General features: G+C 32.5%; 1 protein-coding gene and 1 long non-coding RNA gene across 4 annotated transcripts in view; one reads left to right on the forward strand and one right to left on the reverse strand.

Annotated features, from left to right (window-relative positions):
- The first annotated feature begins 2,102 nt into the window (after positions 1-2,102).
- Positions 2,103-23,102, forward strand: part of LOC127723065 (uncharacterized) — a 63,212-nt gene continuing 42,212 nt past the window's right edge. The window contains exon 1 of the mRNA XM_052229503.1: positions 2,103-2,336. Within this exon, the coding sequence (XP_052085463.1) occupies positions 2,262-2,336 (75 nt within the window). The 5' untranslated portion in view covers positions 2,103-2,261. The remainder of the gene's footprint in view (positions 2,337-23,102) is intronic.
- LOC127723077 (uncharacterized) lies at positions 15,835-16,646 on the reverse strand. Of its 3 annotated transcripts, XR_007991844.1 has the most exons (4): positions 16,511-16,646; positions 16,415-16,462; positions 16,052-16,222; positions 15,835-15,908 (listed from the first exon to the last, which is right to left on the reverse strand). It is a non-coding gene; the product is annotated as an uncharacterized LOC127723077 (long non-coding RNA). The 3 variants fall into 3 exon arrangements; XR_007991843.1 differs by lacking the exons at positions 16,415-16,462; positions 16,511-16,646 and adding an exon at positions 16,271-16,358; XR_007991845.1 differs by lacking the exon at positions 15,835-15,908 and having other exon boundaries at positions 15,971-16,222.

A 23,102-nucleotide genomic window follows, 5' to 3' on the forward strand; every position in this document is an offset into this window, starting at 1 on the left:
TGATCTTATATAGCAATTACACAATGGTTACGCTTCCGATTTTTAAACTAAAAAGGCCGAAAGATTTCAGAGTAAACAATGACCATTTGTACACGGACAGAAGCCTAAAAACATGTACAATTCACCTATATGCGAACAAATTGTTCATTCGACATAGGTATTTGCATATTGGCATTTTTATTAAAAGGGCTTATATAATCCTATTGTAATGGCTGCCGTCATGATAAGGCAAAATGGCCGCTATGCAAATTAGCAAATTACCCCAAATTTTGCCATATGATAAGCGTCCAATTGGTGCCAACAGGAATACCTCAGTACAACTCGCCAATATACTTTATTGTCGACTTGTACAGAGATATTCAAGGTGTACTTTAATAGCTATAATAAAGACTCAGTATAAACGGTACATTTTCATGGTTCTCTTATGTAGAAAATATAGCTAACACAAATAAAATACAGGAAATAGACTATAAACAAGAGAAGAGTTCATTCTCAAAAAAATATTAAAAAAGAACTTAAAGATAGCTTGGAAAATATATTCAATGAAAAATTAAAATCAACTTATGAAACAAGTAAAATGTTCTTGTACAGTAAAATTAAGACAAAATATGAATTAGAGAAATACATTCTTAAAAATAATTTTGAAAATCGAAAAATTACAATTATTTCTATCTTCATTTTATATTGTGCAGCTTACTGTTCCGTTCATTAAAAAGTCATTTGCACTGCATAAATATTATCACATATTTTTTTACTATATATGATGTTTGATATTTTATAATTTTGTATATATTTGTATTGTAGTAGTGTGTATATGCCTTCAACCCCTCGGGGTATAAATATGTATTTCATTTTAATGAATAAATAAATAAATATAATCATGCATCTCAGCACACTTCCAGTAAGTCTATTATATTCACCTTTTCCAAAACTGAAGAAGGCTTTATATAAATCTGCAATCGGTCTTTTTCAAGGGACCATTTAAGTAAATAAGAAAACTTTTAAGATTGTGTCGAAGTGTTATGTTGTGTAGAAAGCCGAAAAGTCATAACTGTCAATCGAATCGAAAGGACAAAGTCAATAAAAATCATGTTATAAGTTATTAAAGAGTTTTGTACACTCCCGAAGAAAACAACTAATAATCTGAAACTAATATTGCAGACTTATATGTTTCTGCTAAAGTAATAGATAGCACCTAGTCCTATAATATATGCCTTCGCATTATATTTTCGTTATTTAACGTTTTCATGCTGATATTTTATTTTCTTTAATAAACGTATTTACACTTTTGGTATTTAACTATATTTTGCCTCCGAATGACCTTAGATCTACTCCGAATAACCTTTTGACGTCAGGCAACAATCACTTTTTAATTGACGTCAAATGTTTTGAATTATGATGTCAAAGTTTACGGGAACCTGTGTGATTTTACGTAATGGCGGACAAATTTGCTTACAAGTGTAAATACGTCTATTATAAGCGGCACATTGATAGTAAAAACAAAAAATAGTAAATTTAAAAATAAGAAATAGCAAAATAAGTAAAAAAAAAAAAAATATCAGAAATAAACAGAAACAGAAATTAATGGCCCGAAGTCATATATTATAGGACGTATTTAAGATAACACAAAGGATTTGTATAGTAAAGAAGGATTGGAATCTCGTGGACTTTTCTTACTATACAAATCCTTGATATAAACACCTAGCCGGTTCGAGAATTCCATTATTTTCATATACTTTGAATAAAAAGTAAATAACAAATTCATTAAGCAGGTCCAATCAAAAATATAGTTTTTTGACTCAATTATTGGCTAAGGATATTTTTAAAAAATAAGAAAAATCGGGTTTCCCTTTGGTTGTAACTTTTTCATGAATGACATTCCAACGGAAATGACGATTTAGATCTTTTTTCACAACATGTCGTTGTTTTATCTGCTATAATGTAGCTATTTACAGCAGAAGGGAAAAAACAACGAAAATTGAACATTCATTTCTAATCTGATAATCGTTTGCACGACGAAGTTATTTTAACTTAATTATTAAAGAAAATTGGAATCACATGACAGTAAATCGTGCAGTTCTAAAAATATCCACGCGGAGGAATATAAAAAATATTAATAGTTCCGGAAGCCATTGGGGGAAGTGTCGAGGGGATTTATACAAGTAACAATAAGTGTTTATTTCCGATTTACTAAGGAATATTCTTACATGATATAGCCACAAGGGATCATCATTTTATTCTGACTATTGATAAACATTGTGATGAAGTTACACAGTTCGTTGTGGATTACGATTTTTGGACTGTTTTTATTTGTGTCCAAATCAAATTCTGAACAGGTAATACACAAAAATGTTGACGAATTGATACACACGTGTAGATAAAGCACTTACGATCGACAGATCGTATATTTAAAAATTCTACTGAATATATTTGCAAATACTGTACCAAGAAGGGCCTTTTTGTTTATTATATGATAGTCCCATAAAAGCACAAATACAAGCCCTCTAAACAAAGCATTTTTAGATGAGTCACCATTGGGGGTGGTATATGATTTAGTACCATACATTGTGTACATGTACCCCGAAAACAACAGGGATGGTTGCATTATTTGCTTTAAGAACCCATGCTTTGAAAGATAAAATTTATGAAGAGAATTTAAGATGTAGGTTGTATGTTTAAATGATATGATCATTTGAAAAAGAAACAGAAACTTGTGTACAATAAAATCGAACTGTAAATCTTAAAACGGATCTCCTGTAGTTGGTGATCGCAATACTGGTATACCAGTATTGTCCACAATACTGGTATAAAAATTTTGTACCAGTATTGTAACTTTTTTTTAAAAAAACAGCAATACTGGTACATTACTGATATACCAGTATTGTAGCTGTATTGTTCACTATACTTTAAGGTGTATAATGAAAAATGAATTTTAAGCAAAATTAGATATTGAAGATCACAGGGAGATTAAATGAACTCAAAAAGATTATAGAGGATAATTTTGAAATCAATTAACAACCAGTTAAAAATAATTACTATAATTGTACAAATAAACAAAAGATTATTGTAATTAAATCATCTCATTCAAACAATTGTTAATTATATAAATAGTTGCTAATAATTTTATCATATTTCTATATTTTATTTAATTCAATTTAGATCAATGTAGATAAAATAAAATAAAAGCTTTATTATCTGAGTTATTATTTAATAAATTCAAGCAAATTATTACACTATAACACTGTAAATTCAGCATTTACATGTATGATCATGTATGCCATCGTATTTTTTTTACAGATATTTTAATACATGTATACTAAGATTCTAAGCATTGTTTGTCTTTATTTTCTTATCAATCTTTCACAATAAACATGATAAAAGATATCAATATCCATTAAACATAAAAAGTTGCTTAATAGGGGAACCTGATTATAATCAAATTAACTGCTTTTACTAGTTTGTCTACATGAATGTAAAGGGTAGTTTAAGCAGTTGATTCAGAACCATGGGCAATACAATTTGTAGCAGATATATCTACTGGTACAAATACTCAAATACTAATACTAGACAAGCACTCCTACAGTAAGAGAGCCGTACAGGTGCTATCTAAACAAGCTTGTAATCTAGTAAGCGTAAGAGAAAGTCCACAGACTGAATACATAAATATCAATATACATGTAGGAAGTGGGGATTGCAGAAATGCCATCTGAAGAAGAAATAAACAATAGCAATGTTGATGATACAGAAGCTATAACAGCATTAATGTCAATATAAAATTCACTAAAATATACTATTGGAAAGAGAGAGCTGGAAGAAAACATAGAAGAAAGTAAAGAGTTTGTTAAAATGCTGAGACAGTACGGTTCCCTTTAGAAAAAAACATCAGAAGATTTAAAACTTTCTTTGATTACAATCGCAGTGTACCATCAATGGCATCATCAGTTAAACATACAATCATTCCATATAAAATTGTCATGTCATATGTTAATATCATTATGCATATATATGTGACACCTTTGATAAAAGATTAATTACCTATAGGTATTGTTTATTTAAAAAAAACACAATACTGGTACAATACTGGAATACAATACTGGTACAAAATTTTTATACCAGTATTGTGCACAATACTAGTATACCAGTATTGCGATCACCAACTACAGGAGATCCCTTAAAACAAATACCACTGTTCATCTTGTTCCTTGTGTATTTGATTTTCTTTAACTTAGGAAACTGTTTTTTGATTAGTGGATGTTTTACCAAAGTTGAAAATTTTCAGTTACGGCAGCTGAAAGTGAAACCTTGGTATAAACAAAAAAAAACCCAATGACATACTTGTATACAAATGTAAAGTTCTGTAATTGCCAGAGGTTGATTTCCTTAAACATGATCTAAATATTGATACAATTTTAAAACTCAATTGGATATGATGCTTTAAGGAAATCTATACTCAACTAAGTCTATTTTAATGAAGTTTTACATTGTTATAATCATAATTGTGTTTCTTTCCATTCTGAAGGATTATAAATTATAATGGTTGTGTGTTTTTGTCTCTCCTACATGGTTTTTGATCAGTGTTCAAATGAACTAGATAAACACAAACAATGTTTTCCGTGTATAGTAATTGAATTAAAAAGGTTTTTGTGAAATTATCTATATGTTTTGCCATCTTTCACCCCTTTCATTCATATAAATTTTTCAAGAAGGCATACTAATAATAATCTAATAATTTCATTTTTGTCTTTATTCATGTATAAATGCAAGTCGGAGATTTCCTTTCTGTAATGATAAAAAATAATTATACTGTTATTCTGTAAGCCAGTACAAAATATGATTTAAGTGTTTTTCCAGAATCAATATAGAAACATAAAACATCTTAACGGCTTAGGAACCAATGCTATGTGCAAGTTATTTAATGTTATTCAGTCATTAATAGATTTCTAGGATGAAGAAAAGAAAAATAGTCTTACAGATGTACATTTTTACAATGTACAGGGTTCTCACTAAGGCGAGTCCATGAGTCCTGGACTCATGAAAATCTGTCTGGACTCACCATTTTTAAAACTGGTGAGTCCAAAGATGCATCAAGATTAAAATATTTTGTATAAACTGCATGAACACACATATCATTTTATACCAAAAGTTTAAAAGTAATCTAAATTTAATGTCATTTCATTGCCCTATTAGGTCATGGAGACTAAAATGATAAATTACATTGCAATAAAGTATCTTCTTCTTACTGTTGGACTCACCATGGCCAAAAATGATAAGTCCTTGGACTCGCCTTCAAAAGTCATTAGTGAGAACCCTGCAATGTATATATATATATATATTCATACCACACACAAAAAAAGTTCCTTAAGTTATAAAGTTATAGCCATTTTTTAATGGGAAATATAAATTGTCAGTTGTATACATTTATTGGTTTGAAAATCTGGAAGATTCTTATACATATTGTATATTCAACATATAGCATACATATTTATTGTCTTTCCATTTATAAAGTATTAGATATATAAAGATCTTCTCAGTTAAAATGAAATAAAACAAATTTCTGAAAATGGTTGATTACATATATATGTAAGATTAAATGGAAGGTAGATTTAAAATATATTGGAATTCTGATTCACAAATGATTTTCCTACAAATACAGGAGAAACCTATTATACACTGTCACGTATATTTCACACACAGAAACATAGATTCACTTCAAAGAAATACCCCATAAATTCCATTGTTATCGGATATATCCGGTAAAACACAAAAGTCTATAACACCCTAAGGTTTTTTAAAACCAATCAAATAAATAGATTTGAAAACATTTTCCTTTTGACCCTAAACAATACCCAAATGACTCAATTTAGGTATAAATGTTAGTACAAGTATGTGCTGGTAATATTATACTTAATTATCTTGTGACATAATTGTATAAAGATTTTAATTATACGATCATAAAGACAATTAAATTGTTATAAAATATCAATTAACCTTGCCTGTCTTATGAGGTTAGACTGTTTATTGGTAATTGTGTAATGTATAATAGCTCTTAGAGATAAGTGTGTGTAGTAAAGGAGGATGTTTACATGCCCCCAAACACCTTAAACACATTGTTTGATCTTATACAAAACCCAGGGGTGATATATGTATATTGTAATATTTCAAATTTCCCCTACTCAACACATGAAACATGAAATGTACAATTTAATTTTACATTTTATACATGAGATTTGTATGGTGTTTAAACACGTAATGTAAATATTGTTTTAAAATGACTAAGGAATACATCTCTCTGTTTAAATGAAATGTTTTAAATCAAAAATATTTTTAAAATCCAAATAATTAAATAAGTCGGATAGAATTAAGGGAGAGACAGTAATAAATACTGTATATAAGAATATTTATTATTCCAATCAAGGGCCCTTGATGGGCAGCATAACATGTACACATGTATATAGGTATGTCTATCGGGAGTTACAGCATACATGTACATTCTGTTGCTCATTATTGAAGGCCATACAGTGACCTACAGGTATACACTTCTACGTCTCTTGGGAGAGTTGTCTCATTGAATTGGCAATCGTACCACATCTTCTTATTTTTATAAATGTAAATGTATACATATGTTTTTATCTAATTAAGATAATTTTAAAACCAGAAGCATTCTTTATGATACTTTGGGCGTTAAATAAAGCAATGCAGAAATTAAAGTAGTGTTAAAGTCATTAACTTTCCAAAAAACTGCTGTGCAACCTGTGAAAATTACGTAACTTTCATAAATTGTTTTAGCCAGCTTTTTCTTTGATGTCTTGGATATACATAATTCAATAAACCATTTAGACATTGTTTTCAAGCTAATTAATTTGGGATATTTTGATATACATTTTTTGTAGCTGGTTTTTTGTTCATATTAAAGCAATTTGTAATTGATCTCTTTTAATTGTTACATTAGTAATTTCTGATGTCTACAGAGATTACTTAGTATTTGAAGAGACAACAGATAATTTTTCAAACGATTGATCAGTTTTATTTTAAATTGGTTGCCCTGTGTTTGCTGCCTCTGTTAAGCATTTTCTTAAAGGATATACATGTATAGAAATATCTACTAGTACAGGGATGATTGGTGTGATCTCTCACAAATATTCATTTATTCTCTGTTTTGAAGAAGGGTTTTCCTTCGAAAATAATATGCAATACCCACAACCTTCAGTTATTTTTTTTTGCCTAGCAATCAAAACATGAACAAAGTTTCTTTTTCTTATATGAAAATTCATTTGAACTCTTTTTCTGCTTTTAATTTATAGTCAAATATTGGATCAACCACACAGAAAGACATGTTATAGAATTTAATTTTGTATTTAATGTTTTTTTATATTCAGTCCAAATAGAGTGAAAATTATCCCCACTATTTCATACATCACCACTGTATTTAAAATATAATGTAAAGGTAACAGTTTTCAAATATTATAGCCCCACATGTACAGTTATAACACTCTAAAATAAAATCTCTTCAGATAGCACCACTGTAAGAAATGAAATACAATGGCGCTATAAGAGCATGGGGAGAACACCACTGTAAGAAATTAAAGTACCTTGGCGCTTGCTGCTATATGACCGTGGGGAGAACACTGCAGGATAGGTCTCTCTGTCTGTGACTAGTGAAGGAGAATTTAATTACCGTTTACATGCAGATGCACATGGCTCTGTAATTATCACAATTTATGGCCTCTTTACAGTGTTTTGTCAAGAGGGTGTTCTTGCAAGTTGTCTAATTTACTGGAACATGATTAAAGGGAACCAGCTGATCTGTTCTTAAATTGCATATTATGGAAAATGCTGTTTATGTCAACCATATTAAGATAGTATTCTAAAGTTATCGAGGGACCTTACAATTGTAAGAAATGACTCCCAACTTCACATGTATCTATCTTTTAATTATTGAGTCAACAATGACTCTTAAAATTTAGAAGCTCTGGAAAACACTGCCTTGGAGACATTTATCCCATATTATATATTGATATGAATTTTTAATGTACATGTGCCAGTGAGGTATTCTGATAACTGAAACAAATATCATTTTAATTTGTCTTGTAGAAACAGGCATACCTTTGTCCATAATACAATATTCTTTCTTTCGTGTTTTAAAATTGGCTTACGAAAGAAAAGAACTTTTTGTTTAAAAGTGCTAATGATTTAGCACTTAAATGTAAATGCATGTTAAATTATTGCTAATAAAAGTTATTTTCAAACCTAAAAAATACAACATGTATATTGATATAAAATTTATTTATGTTTTTAACCACAATTGCTTGATCTTTATTACGTAGAATATTTAATAAAGGAAATTCCATCGACTACTAAATATGATTTTAGTTCAGGCAGTGCAGATTATGTGTACTTATATTTACATATACACACAATTGCTTTATTCTATCTAATAAATGGTCGCTTCCCTGCTACGTTAACTTAAGTCTACATCAATGCAATTAGTAACGTAAACATATTTTTTCTAGGACAGCCTTCTAAACTTCATAATTATGACATCATTAATGTCATATGTGCTAATTTCATTAAAGTATTTCAGTCTGAATTGTATTTTACACAGCGTTCACACATGTACTCTCCAGCACATGTTAATTATGAGTTTTAATGTCGTATAATGAGGAGTTCATTCAGGATAAAAGCCCAGCAGAGTTAAAATACAATTGCATTCCGTGGGTTTTCAACCTTAATTTAGATATAATTGAATTGGTTTGGTCTTCAAACAGTCATTTTAAAAATAAATTGCTTTATTCTGAAGAGATTGTAGTAGTATTGTCATCATGTCAGACGTGAATCTGTATTTATTAAGTCTCCCAAACGAAGTTTGGGAAGACTTATTGTTTTTGCTCAGTTCTTATTATTATTATTATTCTTCTTCTTCTTCTTCTTCTTCTTCTTCTTCTTCTTCTTCTTCTTCTTCTTCTTCCGCCGCTTTTAAATTTGAACTTGTCCGCACCCGTTCTCCAAAACCGCTTGTCGGATTAACTTAGGGTTTCACAATATGTTAGACTAACATGTCTAGTGGTGCAATCAGGGTTTTGTTTTTGCAATGGGGTTTATAAAGGGGTACTTTGAGGGGCAAAAAGAAAAGAGGGTTTTACTATAGAACCCTATGGGATTTTATTTTTTAAAATTTTCAAATGATTATAAATTGAAAACCGTTCGTGATAGACACAAACTTTTTAATTGAAAATGTTCTAAATGATAAAGCCCATTAAATGAAATACAGGGTTAGTCCCCAGGGGTCACCCCCACCCCCTGCCATTTAAGAAAGTTCTAATACCTTGTAAGTGGTCAAGATCCCCACCCCTAAACCATATATATTCTGGTTTGTCATGCTAAGATGGTTTGAATGATATACAGGGTTAGTCCCCAGGGGTCATCCCCACCCCCTGTCATTTGAGAAAGTTCTAATATCTTGTAAATGGTCGAGATCCCCACCCCTAAACCATATATATTCTGGTTTGTCATGATAAAGCACATCAAATGTTATACAGGGTTAGTCCCCAGGGGTCACCCCCACCCCCTGCCATTTAAGAAAGTTCTAATATCTTCTAAGTTGTCAAGATCCCCACCCCTAAACCATATATATTCTGGTTTGTCATGATAAAGCACATCAAATGTTATACAGGGTTAGTCCCCAGGGGTCACCCCCACCCCCTGCCATTTAAGAAAGTTCTAATATCATCTAAGTGGTCAAGATCCCCACCCCTAAACCATATATATTCTGGTTTGTCATGCTGAGATGGTTTGAATGATATACAGGGTAAGTCCCCAGGGGTCATCCCGACCCCCTGCCATTTGAGAAAGTTCTAATATCTTGTAAATGGTCGAGATCCCCACCCCTAAACCATATATATTCTGGTTTGTCATGATAAAGCACATCAAATGTTATACAGGGTTAGTCCCCAGCGGTCACCCCCACCCCTTGCCATTTGAGAAAGTTCTAATATCTTGTAAATGGTCGAGATCCCCACCCCTAAACCATATATATTCTGGTTTGTCATGATAAAGCACATCAAATGAAATACAGGGGTAGTCCCCAGGGGTCACCCCCACCCCTTGCCATTTAAGAAAGTTCTAATATCTTCTAAGTGGTCAAGATCCCCACCCCTAAACCATATATATTCTGGTTTGTCATGCTGAGATGGTTTGAATGATATACAGGGTAAGTCCCCAGGGGTCATCCCGACCCCCTGCCATTTGAGAAAGTTCTAATATCTTGTAAAAGGTCGAGATCCCCACCCCTAAACCATATATATTCTGGTTTGTCATGATAAAGCACATCAAATGTTATACAGGGTTAGTCCCCAGCGGTCACCCCCACCCCTTGCCATTTGAGAAAGTTCTAATATCTTGTAAATGGTCGAGATCCCCACCCCTAAACCATATATATTCTGGTTTGTCATGATAAAGCACATCAAATGAAATACAGGGTTAGTCTCCAGGGGTCACCCCCACCCCCTGCCATTTAAGAAAGTTCTAATATCTTCTAAGTGGTCAAGATCCCCACCCCTAAACCATATATATTCTGGTTTGTCATGCGAAGATGGTTTGAATGATAGACAGGGTTAGTCCCCAGGGGTCATCCCGACCCCCTGTCATTTGAGAAAGTTCTAATATCTTGTAAATGGTCGAGATCCCCACCCCTAAACCATATATATTCCTATTTGTCATGTCTCGAAGATTTGAATGACATATACGGTCAGTCCCCAGGGGTTCCCCCCACCCCCAATGTTCTAATATCTTGTAAATGGTTGAGATCGCCACCCCTAAACCATATATATTCCTGTTCGTCATGTAATGAACATTTGAATGACGTATAGGGCCAGTCCCCAGGGGTTCCTCCCCACCCCCAATATTCTAGTATCTTGTAAATGGTTGAGATCCCCACCCCTAAACCATATATATTCTGGTTTGTCATGCCAAGATGATTTGAATGATATACAAGGTTAGTCCCCAGGCATCACTAATGCATATAACTTTACTGGACCAAACCAATTTTCAATGGATGTTGCCCAATGTCAGGCGACCCTGGGAATTACGAATTATGGGAGCTTCGTTTGGGAGACTTCGTAACAGCATCCTGTTACATTCATTTCTTGTTAAAGTAGAAATAGTGAAGCTGAACGTGGTGTCACAGAAAATTTCATGGTTATTTAGTGTCAAAAAGAGGGAGTGAAATTTTTTTTTACTTGAATAATTACAAGAAGAAGTTTATTTTTCGACTTATGAGCACATATATGTATGTATACATGTATCATCATTTTATAACCATGATAACAAAAGTTTAAATATAATCTGAAAGTGATGCCATTATCTTGCTCTATTTTGTCATTGAAACTGAAATAATGAATTTAATAGCAATAGAATTTCATCTTCACATTGTTAGACTTCTCCATGGCAAAAAATGATGAGTCCTGTGACGCAGCATAAAAAATCCTTAGTGAGAACCCTGATGCATGCATATTTTAATTTAGAAATTGACCATGAGATGTAAAGTCCAATTTAACTCTCGTTGTACCCTGAAACAAAATTGACCAGCCCTCTGGTGGTGGGGAAAATGTGCATGCTGTAGCACTGATTTACAATTTTACAAGACACACATGTGTTATTGACCCAAATTGATATACCATAATACTGCTTGTAAAAGAGAAGTGCTTTGTATATTTTATGACTGTTAAGTGTTTATTTGTTTATGATAAAAACAGATGGATTGAAGTGTGTGCATCAAAAAGCAGTGATAGATTTATTTACACTTACTGGAAATCAGTCAAAAAAACAAAAAAACAAATAGTATTTTTGAAAAAACTTATTATGAAGATAAAATATTTGTTTTTTAGATTATATAGGTGATAAAACATTTGGTATATTATATTCTATATTTGTTTAGCAGATACAATGTTGTTTCCCAGTAGTACATGTGTTTTTAAATTATACCATCAAAATGATCAAAGTCTGAGACCCTTTTAGTGCTATATGTAAACTAAAACCTTTGACATTTTAGTCTTTAATGCTACTATATATATGTTACGTGTATATCAGGTTCTGGGACCTTTGTTTTTCTATGTAAGATCAATGCATGGGATCTTTTTACAAATGTATGCTATATCAAAACAGTAAAGTCTTCAGTTTATTGTGTGGTCAAGTGTTTGATGGACCTGTTTTTCTTTGTTTTTTGTTTTTTACTATGATATCAGTGGTTGAGTGCGAAGACTGTGAGTTTTGAATGTACCCTTTTTTTCTCTGCCTCTTTTTTACTGCAGAATGCTAGAAAAGTTCATTCACTAAGTGAAAGCCATGCTCAGTTGCAAGATTATGTTGAATGTATGATGGAAAAGAATTTCCCTCCTGATTACGTAATCCTTCAAAAGAGGTATAATGGTTACCACATGTGTTAGTTTGTGTATCGTACATTATCAAACATTATCTAAATTACATACATTGTATGTAAGTATCAGAGATAAAAAACGGGAAATTACTGCAAACAATATCCTATGTTGTTAATGGTGAAATGGTAAAGGTCATTCAAGGTCATTGATGAAGTGTATTGGAGGGGGGTTGATGGTAAATAAAACTGTTTGTTTATAATTGCTTTTCAAGACTTTCCAATTTAGTTAATTGACTGTAAAGAGAATTAAAGAGATGTAAACATGAACATAGGGCCATATACAATGTAATATTTGTTTTAACTATTCTTCTACCTTTAAATGGCTTCACAGTCAAGTCAAGGTCATTAAAGGCCTAGAGGCCCCTCATGATAAGTACATGTATTATACTCCACACAAGGAAAAGTGTTTTTGACCTGTCTATTACAACAATGTAATTCTTCTACACTTTAAGGATAAGGCTGGCCTTCATTTTATGCCAGATCATCTTCAAATTTTGATAAAAAATTTCCTTCTGATGGTCTGTGGCTCTCTCCACCAATAAAAACTGACCACCAGGATATAACCAATAGAGCTGAAAGGGGCATTTAACACTAACAATCAATCTATAAACAAAGTTTTCACTCATCAATACCTTCATTACCTTGACTTTGATGATAACAAATATTCAATGGGGATCAATTTTCTCCAAAAATATCTACATATTTTTATACTCTGAAAACTTTAAAACTTGTGTGCTAAAAGTCCCTTTGTGAAATTTTATTATTTTCAAGCTATCATTAGAGTTTAAATGAAAATTTTAAGTTAATTTGATTTTAAATGATTTTCTTTTTGACAACCATTCCAAACCCCACTCACTGGTTAATACAATACCAAATTATGGACAGATGAGATATTCACTAGGAATAAAAGTAGATTTAGGGTTGTACAAATAGGGTATCTATCAATAAGACAGCAACCAAAGTTGAAACAAAACAAATAAGCAAAACATAGTCTTCAACAATGGGCAATGGGGTCTCAAAAAGTTGTGAATAAATTTAACAGAAACCATCAATGATCAATTCAGATGGATTTATTTATATTATTATTTTTGAAATATTGTATATTTATACAGTGTACAGACTTTTTCCCTCAGTCATAAAAAACAAGATGAATTCATCTTAAAGTTAATTATAGAAATCATAACTCTTACAATAAAAAGTCTTCGCCTAAACAAGATGAGTTTTAAAAGCGCAATAACTGTTTGATATAATATCCAAAATATCTAAACGACATCTTGCGAAGCAACTTTATACAGCAAGAAAAGGGTTTGGCGGAAGAAGAAAAAAAAAAAAAATAATCAGAACAAATACAATAGGTCTTTCCACAGAAAAGTGGAAAGACCTTATCATGATCAGAGTGAAAGTATTTAAGTGGACGACTTCAGTTAGAATTCAGTAACATTTAGGTGTACATGTTTTCCATGTAGATAGTCAGATTATTATAATGCCCAGGTGTGTTATATATATGTTTTGCAGATGTTATGTAGGTCTAATTACAGGTACACCTTTGTACTTGGGGCCATGATATAATCTATAAGTTGTTCTTAATAAATAATGAGAATTCTTAAGTCCTTTTTATGTGATTTAATAATAGTTCTGATTTCTCTTTCATTTTCAAATGAAAGTTTTGATATTTGAGTGAGACTATCTTGCTATATATATGTATATTTATGTTTATTATAAAAGAGTTGACGGTTTGTACATGTTGTATGTTTGTGTGTTAAATGTGAAGATGTCTGGACACATTATAAAAAGATGTTGTATTATGATTGCCAATGAGCCAACTATCCATCAGATACCAAATGGTGTAGATGTAAGCAATTATAGGTCCTTCAAAAATGAGCAAATCCCATACAGTCATGACAGTATAGTAAATTAAACTGTAAAAGGCCCCAACACAACAAACATTCCTGGGTTTGATATGGTCCCCCTTCTTGTAATCTCAGGTCCTAAATGAAGTTTAAATATATTGTATTGACCTTGAATCAACCTTCAATAAAAGTCATATTTTCTTTTGGAATATAATTTGTATATTTAGCAATAAATTTGTCTATGCCTTGAGGAAAGAATAATAGTAGGTGGGAATTATTGCCTTTGATATAATAGATGATAGTAATATTAGCCATTCATAGAAAATCTTATACATTTATACATTATAGGTTCTCATTTTTGTGAGAGTAGACAAAATTGACATGTTTGTGTCCAAAACATGACATTTAATTCCTGTGGTCTATGTATACTTACCTGGGTCACTTTTAGATTCTTGAGCCCTCAGTGACAGTCAATGACCTGCTGCAAGGCAAAATTCCTATCCCGAACTGTTATTCCTTCTTTTTTTATCTACTTTTTTACATTTGATTTGTTCTTGTCTGAATATATGCTTGAAATATTTGCCACTGGCTGTTGTTGTACATATTGTTCTATTGTTGCTTTAATGTTTTTTTTTATTCTTGTTCTAATCTTACTTTAACATTTTTTCTATTATTGTTCCGCAAGTTCAATCATTTTTGAAAGAACAGATGTTTCCCTCAAGATATTTTTTGGGTTAATTTTGTTGTATGGTTGCTGTCACAATGGTTTATACCATTCCAAAATCAAACAATCAAATCATTCACATGATTCAGATGATTCATTATTGCATATATATATTATCCAAAGATACAAATTGGATAATGTGACATTAATGTACAATGTTCAAAATTTTAGACTTTGTCATCTGATGATTTGATACAGTGTACATACTGTAATTACTTGATAATGTCATTGCTAGTCCTAAGTGTTTCAATATACTTTTTCGCACTTTTGACTCTTGATTATATAATTTTTTGACAGGTTACCTACTCTGTGATCAAGTAAGAGCAAACAAAAGAAGTAAAATCAAACATGAAATCAGTGCAATTTGGGGAGAGAGTTAACTGTTTTCCAGTGATTTTATCGTGGACAAAAAACATAAAACAGTTAATTTCATCCCCAAATTGTACCGATTGTAAGCTTGATTGTACTTCTTTAAGTTGCTCTTTTAAAATATTTTACCGATTACCTGTGAGGTTGTCCTACCACAGAGTGGGTAACCTGTCAAAAAAGTATGAACTTCAGAGTCAAAAGTTGGTAATATGAAAATAGTCTATAGGATATAGAGTTATTCTAGGCACTGCCACAATCCATCTCATCACTGCTTTGAAGTGTCATGAAACATTTTCATTGTAAATAAATCATCCACAAAGGTGCATCTTCTGTAGAGTCTTACTGCTTTAACACTGTGTTATTAAAGGTGTAAACAGGTAATAAAAACATGTTTTAATGCCCAAAACATTTGTTTCTAAAATCAGTTAACTTTTGTTTTTGAATGGATTTTTCTTGAGATATTAATGTGTAAATTTTATGTAAATGTACTTTAATGAAACATTCCTTCTGATTGGGAATGGTTACTTTACTGGGCCTAGAGAATGTACTGATAACGTAACACCTCCTGGTACTTAACTGGGCCCTGAAAATGAACAGATGATGTAGCACCTCCTGGTTACTTTACTGGGCCCTGAGAATGCACTGATGATGTAGCACCTCCTGGTTACTTTACTGGACCCTGAGAATGTACTGATGATGTAGCACCTCCTGATTACTTTACTGGGCCCTGAGAATGTACTTTTGATGTAGCACCTCCTGATTACTTTACTGGGCCCTGAGAATGCACTGATGATGTAGCACCTCATGGTTACTTTACTGGGCCCTGAGAATGTACTGATGATGTAGCACCTCTAGATTACTTTGCTGGGCCCTGAGAATGTACTTTTGATGTAGCACCTCCTGATTACTTTACTGGGCCCTGAGAATGTACTTTTGATGTAGCACCTCCTGATTACTTTACTGGGCCCTGAGAATGTACTTTTGATGTAGCATCTCCTGATTACTTTACTGGGCTCTGAGAATGTACTTTTGATGTAGCACCTCCTGATTACTTTACTGGGCCCTGAGAATGCACTGATGATGTAGCACCTCCTGATTACTTTACTGGGCTCTGAGAATGTACTTTTGATGTAGCACCTCCTGATTACTTTACTGGGCTCTGAGAATGTACTGATGATGTAGCACCTCCTGATTACTTTACTGGGCCCTGAGAATGTACTTTTGATGTAGCACCTCCTGATTACTTTACTGGGCCCTGAGAATGCACTGATGATGTAGCACCTCATGGTTACTTTACTGGGCCCTGAGAATGTACTGATGATGTAGCACCTCTAGATTACTTTGCTGGGCCCTGAGAATGTACTATGATGTAGCACATTCTTTATTAATTTTACCCTCTGCCTGAGAAATTATTCACTAAGAAGAGGAGCTATTTATTGAAGATGATTTATTTCTCCTCGGCTGTGAATATTTTTTGTGCCACCTTGAAAAGTTGATCTTGTCAAGATAGCGGTAATCTGATATCTCTTTATCTCTTAAAGTGCATAAAAATCTTTCCAAAATCCATGATTTTTTTGTTGTTGAATGAATAAATGTCTTAGACTAACAATAAAATGTACAAATGTATATATTAGTATGGTCAAAGGATAGGTTGATTGGTATTCAGATGTTAAAATTTTCATACATAAATGGATTGTATGATCTCTATATTGATTTGTAAGTAAGGTCAAATTAGAATGACCTTGTCCAGTTATGATAGGAATCATGATATATTGTTTTGTCATGTTTGTTCAGTCATTCCAAAGGTTCATAAGACATGTGGCAATGTCCAGTATTAAATGGTTTGGTCCAGTAAAATGTCAACAATTATTGGACTGAATGACCAGTGTAGATGTAAGAATTTTTTTATACTCATAATATAATAGACCTGTTCAAATGGTCCAATAATGCTTGAATTATTACTGGACACAAAGACCACTGAGGTCCAAAAAAACCTTCGGAAACTCTGTTTGTTGTTGCTGTTTGGAGTATTTCAAGGTTGTGATATCATGGTTTAATGTGACTATTACAATGTAACTGATTTTCCCCAAATTTTGAATACCAGCAGCATTGGCCATTATTATAACACTATGAAAATTATGAGGAAAAAATATGAAGTCTTGGACCCCTCAGATTGTTATGACTCATCTGGCAGAAAATCCGAAAGTTCAACCCTTGTCTGGAGAAAAAAGACTAAAGTCAGTTTTCAAATTTTTTTTTCATTAATTATCTAAGCCGGGGGAAACACGTATGACTTTTAAAGTACATTTATGCTGCATCTTGTTTTGTCATGTTTTGTTGTTAGTTCATGCTGTTTGCAGTATTTCAAGGTTGTAAAATCCTGGTTTTGTAACCCCCCATTGTAAATACAACTATTTCATGAGGGAGCTTACAGGAGATTGCATGGTTATTCATTTTTATACGACCGCAAAAAAATTTTTGTGGTCGTATATTGGTATGACGTTGGCGTCGTCGTCGTCCGGCGTCGTCGTCGTCGTCGTCGTCGTCGTCCGGCGTCGTCTGGCGTCGTCCGAAGACACATTGGTTTTCGCACTCTAACTTTAGTTTAAGTGAATGGATCTTTATGAAATTTTACCACAAGGTTCAATACCACAAAAGGAAGGTTGGGATTGATTTTGGGGGTTATGGTAATAACAGTAAAGGAATTAGGGGCCAAAAAGGGGCCAAAAATAAGCATTTTTGTAACTTCCAGACATAACTTGTGTGTTAGTGTATGGATCTCTCTGACATTGTACCACAAGGTTCCATATCACTAAAGGAATGCTGGGATTGATTTTGGGGGTAATTGCCTCCAAATTTTAGGAATTAGGGGCCAAAAAAGGGGCAAAAAACGAGCATTTTTCTAGTTTCATGACAATAACTTGTGTGTAAGTGTATGGATCTTTCTGAAATTGTACTACAAGGTTCCATATCACAAAGGGAAAGCTGGGTTTGAGTTTGGGGGTAATTGCCCTAAACGTTTAGGAATTTGGGGCCAAAAAGGGGCCAAAAAACACATTTTTTTCTAGTTTCCAGACAATAACTTGTGTTCAAGTGTATGGATCTCTCTGAAATTGTACTGCAAGGTACCATACCACAAAGGGAAGGCTGGGATTGAGTTTGGGGGTGATGAATCATAATGGGGGTTCAAAAAATTTTGGGGGGGGATTTATTTTTTTTTCCTTTTTTTTTCTTTTTTTCCTTTTTTGTTTCTTTTAAAATTTTCCATTTTAAGTTGGTTATTTCTGATTTATATTTAAAATCAAATAATAATGATATGGTAGGAGATACACACCAAACAGGATGTGTAAATTATTATATAATAAGTATTGTGCAATAGCAAGAAATTTTCAATTGCACAGTATTGCACAATAGCAAGAAATCTTCAATTGCACAGTATTGCGCAATAGCAAGAAATCTTCAATTGCACAGTATTGCGCAATAGCAAGAAATATCCAATAGCACAATATTGCGCAATAGCAAGAAATTGTCAATTGTACAGTATTGCGCAATAGCAATAAATATTTAATAGCACAGGATTGTGCAAAAGAAGATACTTCCTATAAATTGCTTATTTCTTGACCAATTTCAATGGGGTTTTCTTCTTGATTTCATGGGGTTCTTTAATATGCTGAATCTAACCGTGTATTTAGTTTTTGGATTTTGGGCCCCGTTTTTAAATTGGTCCACATTGAGGTCCAAAGGGTCCAAAATTAAACTTTGTTTGATTTCATCAAAAATTGAATTATTGGGGTTCTTTGATATGCCGAATCTAACTGTGTATTTAGATTCTTAAATTTTGGTTCCGTTTTCAAATTGGTCTACATTAAGGTCCAAAGGGTCCAAAATTAAACTTAGTTTGATTTTAACAAAAATTGAATTCTTAGGGTTCTTTGATATGCTGAATCTAAACATGTATTTAGATTTTTGATTATGGGCCCAGTTTTCAAGTTGGTCCTAATCGGGGTCCAAAATTAAACTTTGTTTGATTTCATCAAAAATTGAATTATTGGGGTTCTTTGATATGCCGAATCTAACTGTGTATTTAGATTCTTAAATTTTGGTTCCGTTTTCAAATTGGTCTACATTAAGGTCCAAAGGGTCCAAAATTAAACTTAGTTTGATTTTAACAAAAATTGAATTCTTAGGGTTCTTTGATATGCTGAATCTAAACATGTATTTAGATTTTTGATTATGGGCCCAGTTTTCAAGTTGGTCCAAATCGGGGTCCAAAATTAAACTTTGTTTGATTTCAACAAAAATTGAATATATGGGGTTCTTTGATATGCTGAATCTAACCATGTATTTAGATTTTTGATTTTTGGGCCCTGTTATCAACTTTGTCCACATTGAGGTCAAAAGGGTCCAAAATTAAACTTTGTTTGATTTCATCAAAAATTGAATTCTTGGGGTTCTTTGATATGCCGAATCTAACCGTGTATTTAGATTCTTAATTTTTGGTTCCGTTTTCAAATTGGTCTACATTAAGGTCCAAAGGGTCCAAAATTAAACTTAGTTTGATTTTAACAAAAATTGAATTCTTAGGGTTCTTTGATATGCTGAATCTAAACATGTATTTAGATTTTTGATTATGGGCCCAGTTTTCAAGTTGGTCCAAATTGGGGTCCAAAATTAAACTTTGTTTGATTTCAACAAAAATTGAATATATGGGGTTCTTTGATATGCTGAATCTAACCATGTATTTAGATTTTTGATTTTTGGGCCCCGTTATCAACTTTGTCCACATTGAGGTCAAAAGGGTCCAAAATTAAACTTTGTTTGATTTCATCAAAAATTGAATTATTGGGGTTCTTTGATATGCCGAATCTAACCGTGTATTTAGATTCTTAATTTTTGGTTCCGTTTTCATATTGGTCTACATTAAGGTCCAAAGGGTCCAAAATTAAACTTAGTTTGATTTTAACAAAAATTGAATTCTTAGGGTTCTTTGATATGCTGAATCTAAACATGTATTTAGATTTTTGATTATGGGCCCAGTTTTCAAGTTGGTCCAAATCGGGGTCCAAAATTAAACTTTGTTTGATTTCAACAAAAATTGAATATATGGGGTTCTTTGATATGCTGAATCTAACCATGTATTTAGATTTTTGATTTTTGGGCCCTGTTATCTACTTTGTCCACATTGAGGTCAAAAGGGTCCAAAATTAAACTTTGTTTGATTTCATCAAAAATTGAATTCTTGGGGTTCTTTGATATGCTGAATCTAACCATGTATTTAGATTTTGGATATTGGACCATAAAAGGTGAATGTCCAATTTAAAATTTTTAAGTTCTTAGACCACATTCAATCTGTGTTAGAAACCTATGCTGTGTCAAATATTTAATCACAATCCAAATCCAAAGCTGTATCAAGCTTGAATGTTGTGTCCATACTTCCCCCAACTGTTCAGGGTTCGACCTCTGCGGTCGTATCAAGCTGCGCCCTGCGGAGCATTTTATTACCTGTTGCTAGTACAGCTTTGCTCCACAATAATTAATTTTCAGTCTTGTGCACAACTATTTCCTGCTTGGTCTAGCATTTTATAGGATAGAAAATTCATTTTCATCTTCGGCAAACTTATTTTTTTCAGTTATTACCTTGACAGAATATTCATTATGAAAACCCTTCCCAAATTTAATGGAGGGCATTTCAAATTTAAGACATACTAATGTCTACTGACATTTTTATGGACACCTGATTTTAGTTTTACAGTACTCCTTTGATCTATATATTTTCATAAAATATTACACACATTATGGATACGACAGAGTTCTTAATCAGAGTAATTCACACTCAATCAAAATTTATCAGCTTCACATGTTTAAGAGTGTTTAACATTAAAGTTTTTGTCCTGCACATGTTGGAAAGATTTCGTCCTGGAAGTTAAAACTTCAACAATAATTACAAATTTGTACATAATACCCTTCAGTGTGCCCCTCTTTGTTCTTTTTTGTCAGGGTGTTGAAAGGCCATGAGAAATTTGATGTGTTGATAGTTTAGCTGTCAAACTTACTTTATAACATACATGTAAATGATTTCATAACATGTTGGATAATATACATTACCATATAAGGATTGTTTTGTAAAAGGTTTAATTATAAAGTTCATTTTGTTAGATCTGGTATTGACTGGTTGCTGGGCTTGCAATTGCTGGATTTCCTTGAAAGTTTCTGTTAGCGGTTAGGAATTTTCATGGAAACACATATAGGCCCGAGTTTAACCCTTGATTTTACACTGATTTATTCAATGATTGATTTTTTTCGTTCCTATTACATTGTAGCTCAAACCACTTGACCCAATGAAATTATGTGGTTATTATAATATTCTAATTTGACACAGTTTCACTTTGTACCTTCTCTGTATTAAGTGTTTTTTTTTCACACAGAGTTCAAAACTTTGGATTTCTAAGTCCAAGTCTGTTCAAGAGGTTTTACTTTCATGCTTTTCTTGTCTTTGATTCTTACAATTGTATCTTTCTTACTAGAGATCAAATCAAGGAAGGTGTATATATCCTGATTTTACCGTATTTTTTGACTTTCCAGTACAGTATATCCTGCAGGCACAGGAGGATAGAATTCGTGAAATATTTGATTTAAGATGATCGTATCTGTTCACATCCTACATATATGTATATCCGTAGGTGATCTGTCCTTGCCAAACATACATGTACACTCATTTTACATTGCATATCCAAATTGTTGTTAACACCAAACCTCTTCTCTCTTAATGTTTTTTAATCGTCCTTGCTACATGCAATTTTAGTCACTGAAAGTCGAGCAAAAATGGTCAATAAATCTATAAATATATTTATATGTAGGTAATAAGAACTTAATATCTTTCATGTGTGACGCAGATACATGTAGATGGACATTTGAAAATGAGTTTGGGCAGTAATTTGGTCAGCTGTGATAAATTAAAATCAGTATTGTACAAAAATAGGAAACATAATAACAAAAGTGCATTGTTTTACTGTAATCAGTGTTATATTTTACATACATTGTATAATTACAGTTATCATGATATCGCAAATCATCATGAAGTCTTCATTCTCATGTATTACTATATAATAAAATTGAGAATGGAAATGGGGGTTGTATCAAAAACACAACAACCCGACCAAAGAGCAGAAAACAACAGAAGGCGACCAATGGGTCTTCAACACAGCGAGAAAATCCCGCACCCGGAGGCGTGCTTCAGCTGGTCTCTAAACAAAAATGTGTACTAGTTCAGTGATAATGGACGTCATACTAAACTCCAAAATACATAAATGAACTAAAATTAAAAATCATACAAGACTAACAAAGGCCAGAGGCTCCTGACTAGGGACAGGCACAAAAATGTGTGGTTAAACATGTTTTGTGAGATCTCCCCTATACCTCTAGACAATGTAGAAAAACAAACACACAGCAATATGCACAGTAAAACTCAGTTCAAAAGAAGTCCGAGGCCGATGTCAGAATAGGTAACAAAATAACATATATTATTGTGATATGTGGTGTCTTTATCATTTAATTGATACATTTAATAAAGAAAGTCATACTGCAGATTTATAATGGATTGTGGGCACTTTAGTTTACATGGATTTCATAGATATCTATACATGTAGGTGAATTAAATGTTCAACAAAATATATATTTCCCTGTTGGGTTGTATGCTGAATCAAAATAAATTAAAGTATCCATGAAAATC

Source organism: Mytilus californianus, unplaced genomic scaffold (genome assembly GCF_021869535.1).
Source record: "Mytilus californianus isolate M0D057914Y unplaced genomic scaffold, xbMytCali1.0.p SCAF_13, whole genome shotgun sequence".
In the NCBI taxonomy this organism is placed as follows: Eukaryota; Metazoa; Mollusca; class Bivalvia; order Mytilida; family Mytilidae; genus Mytilus; species Mytilus californianus.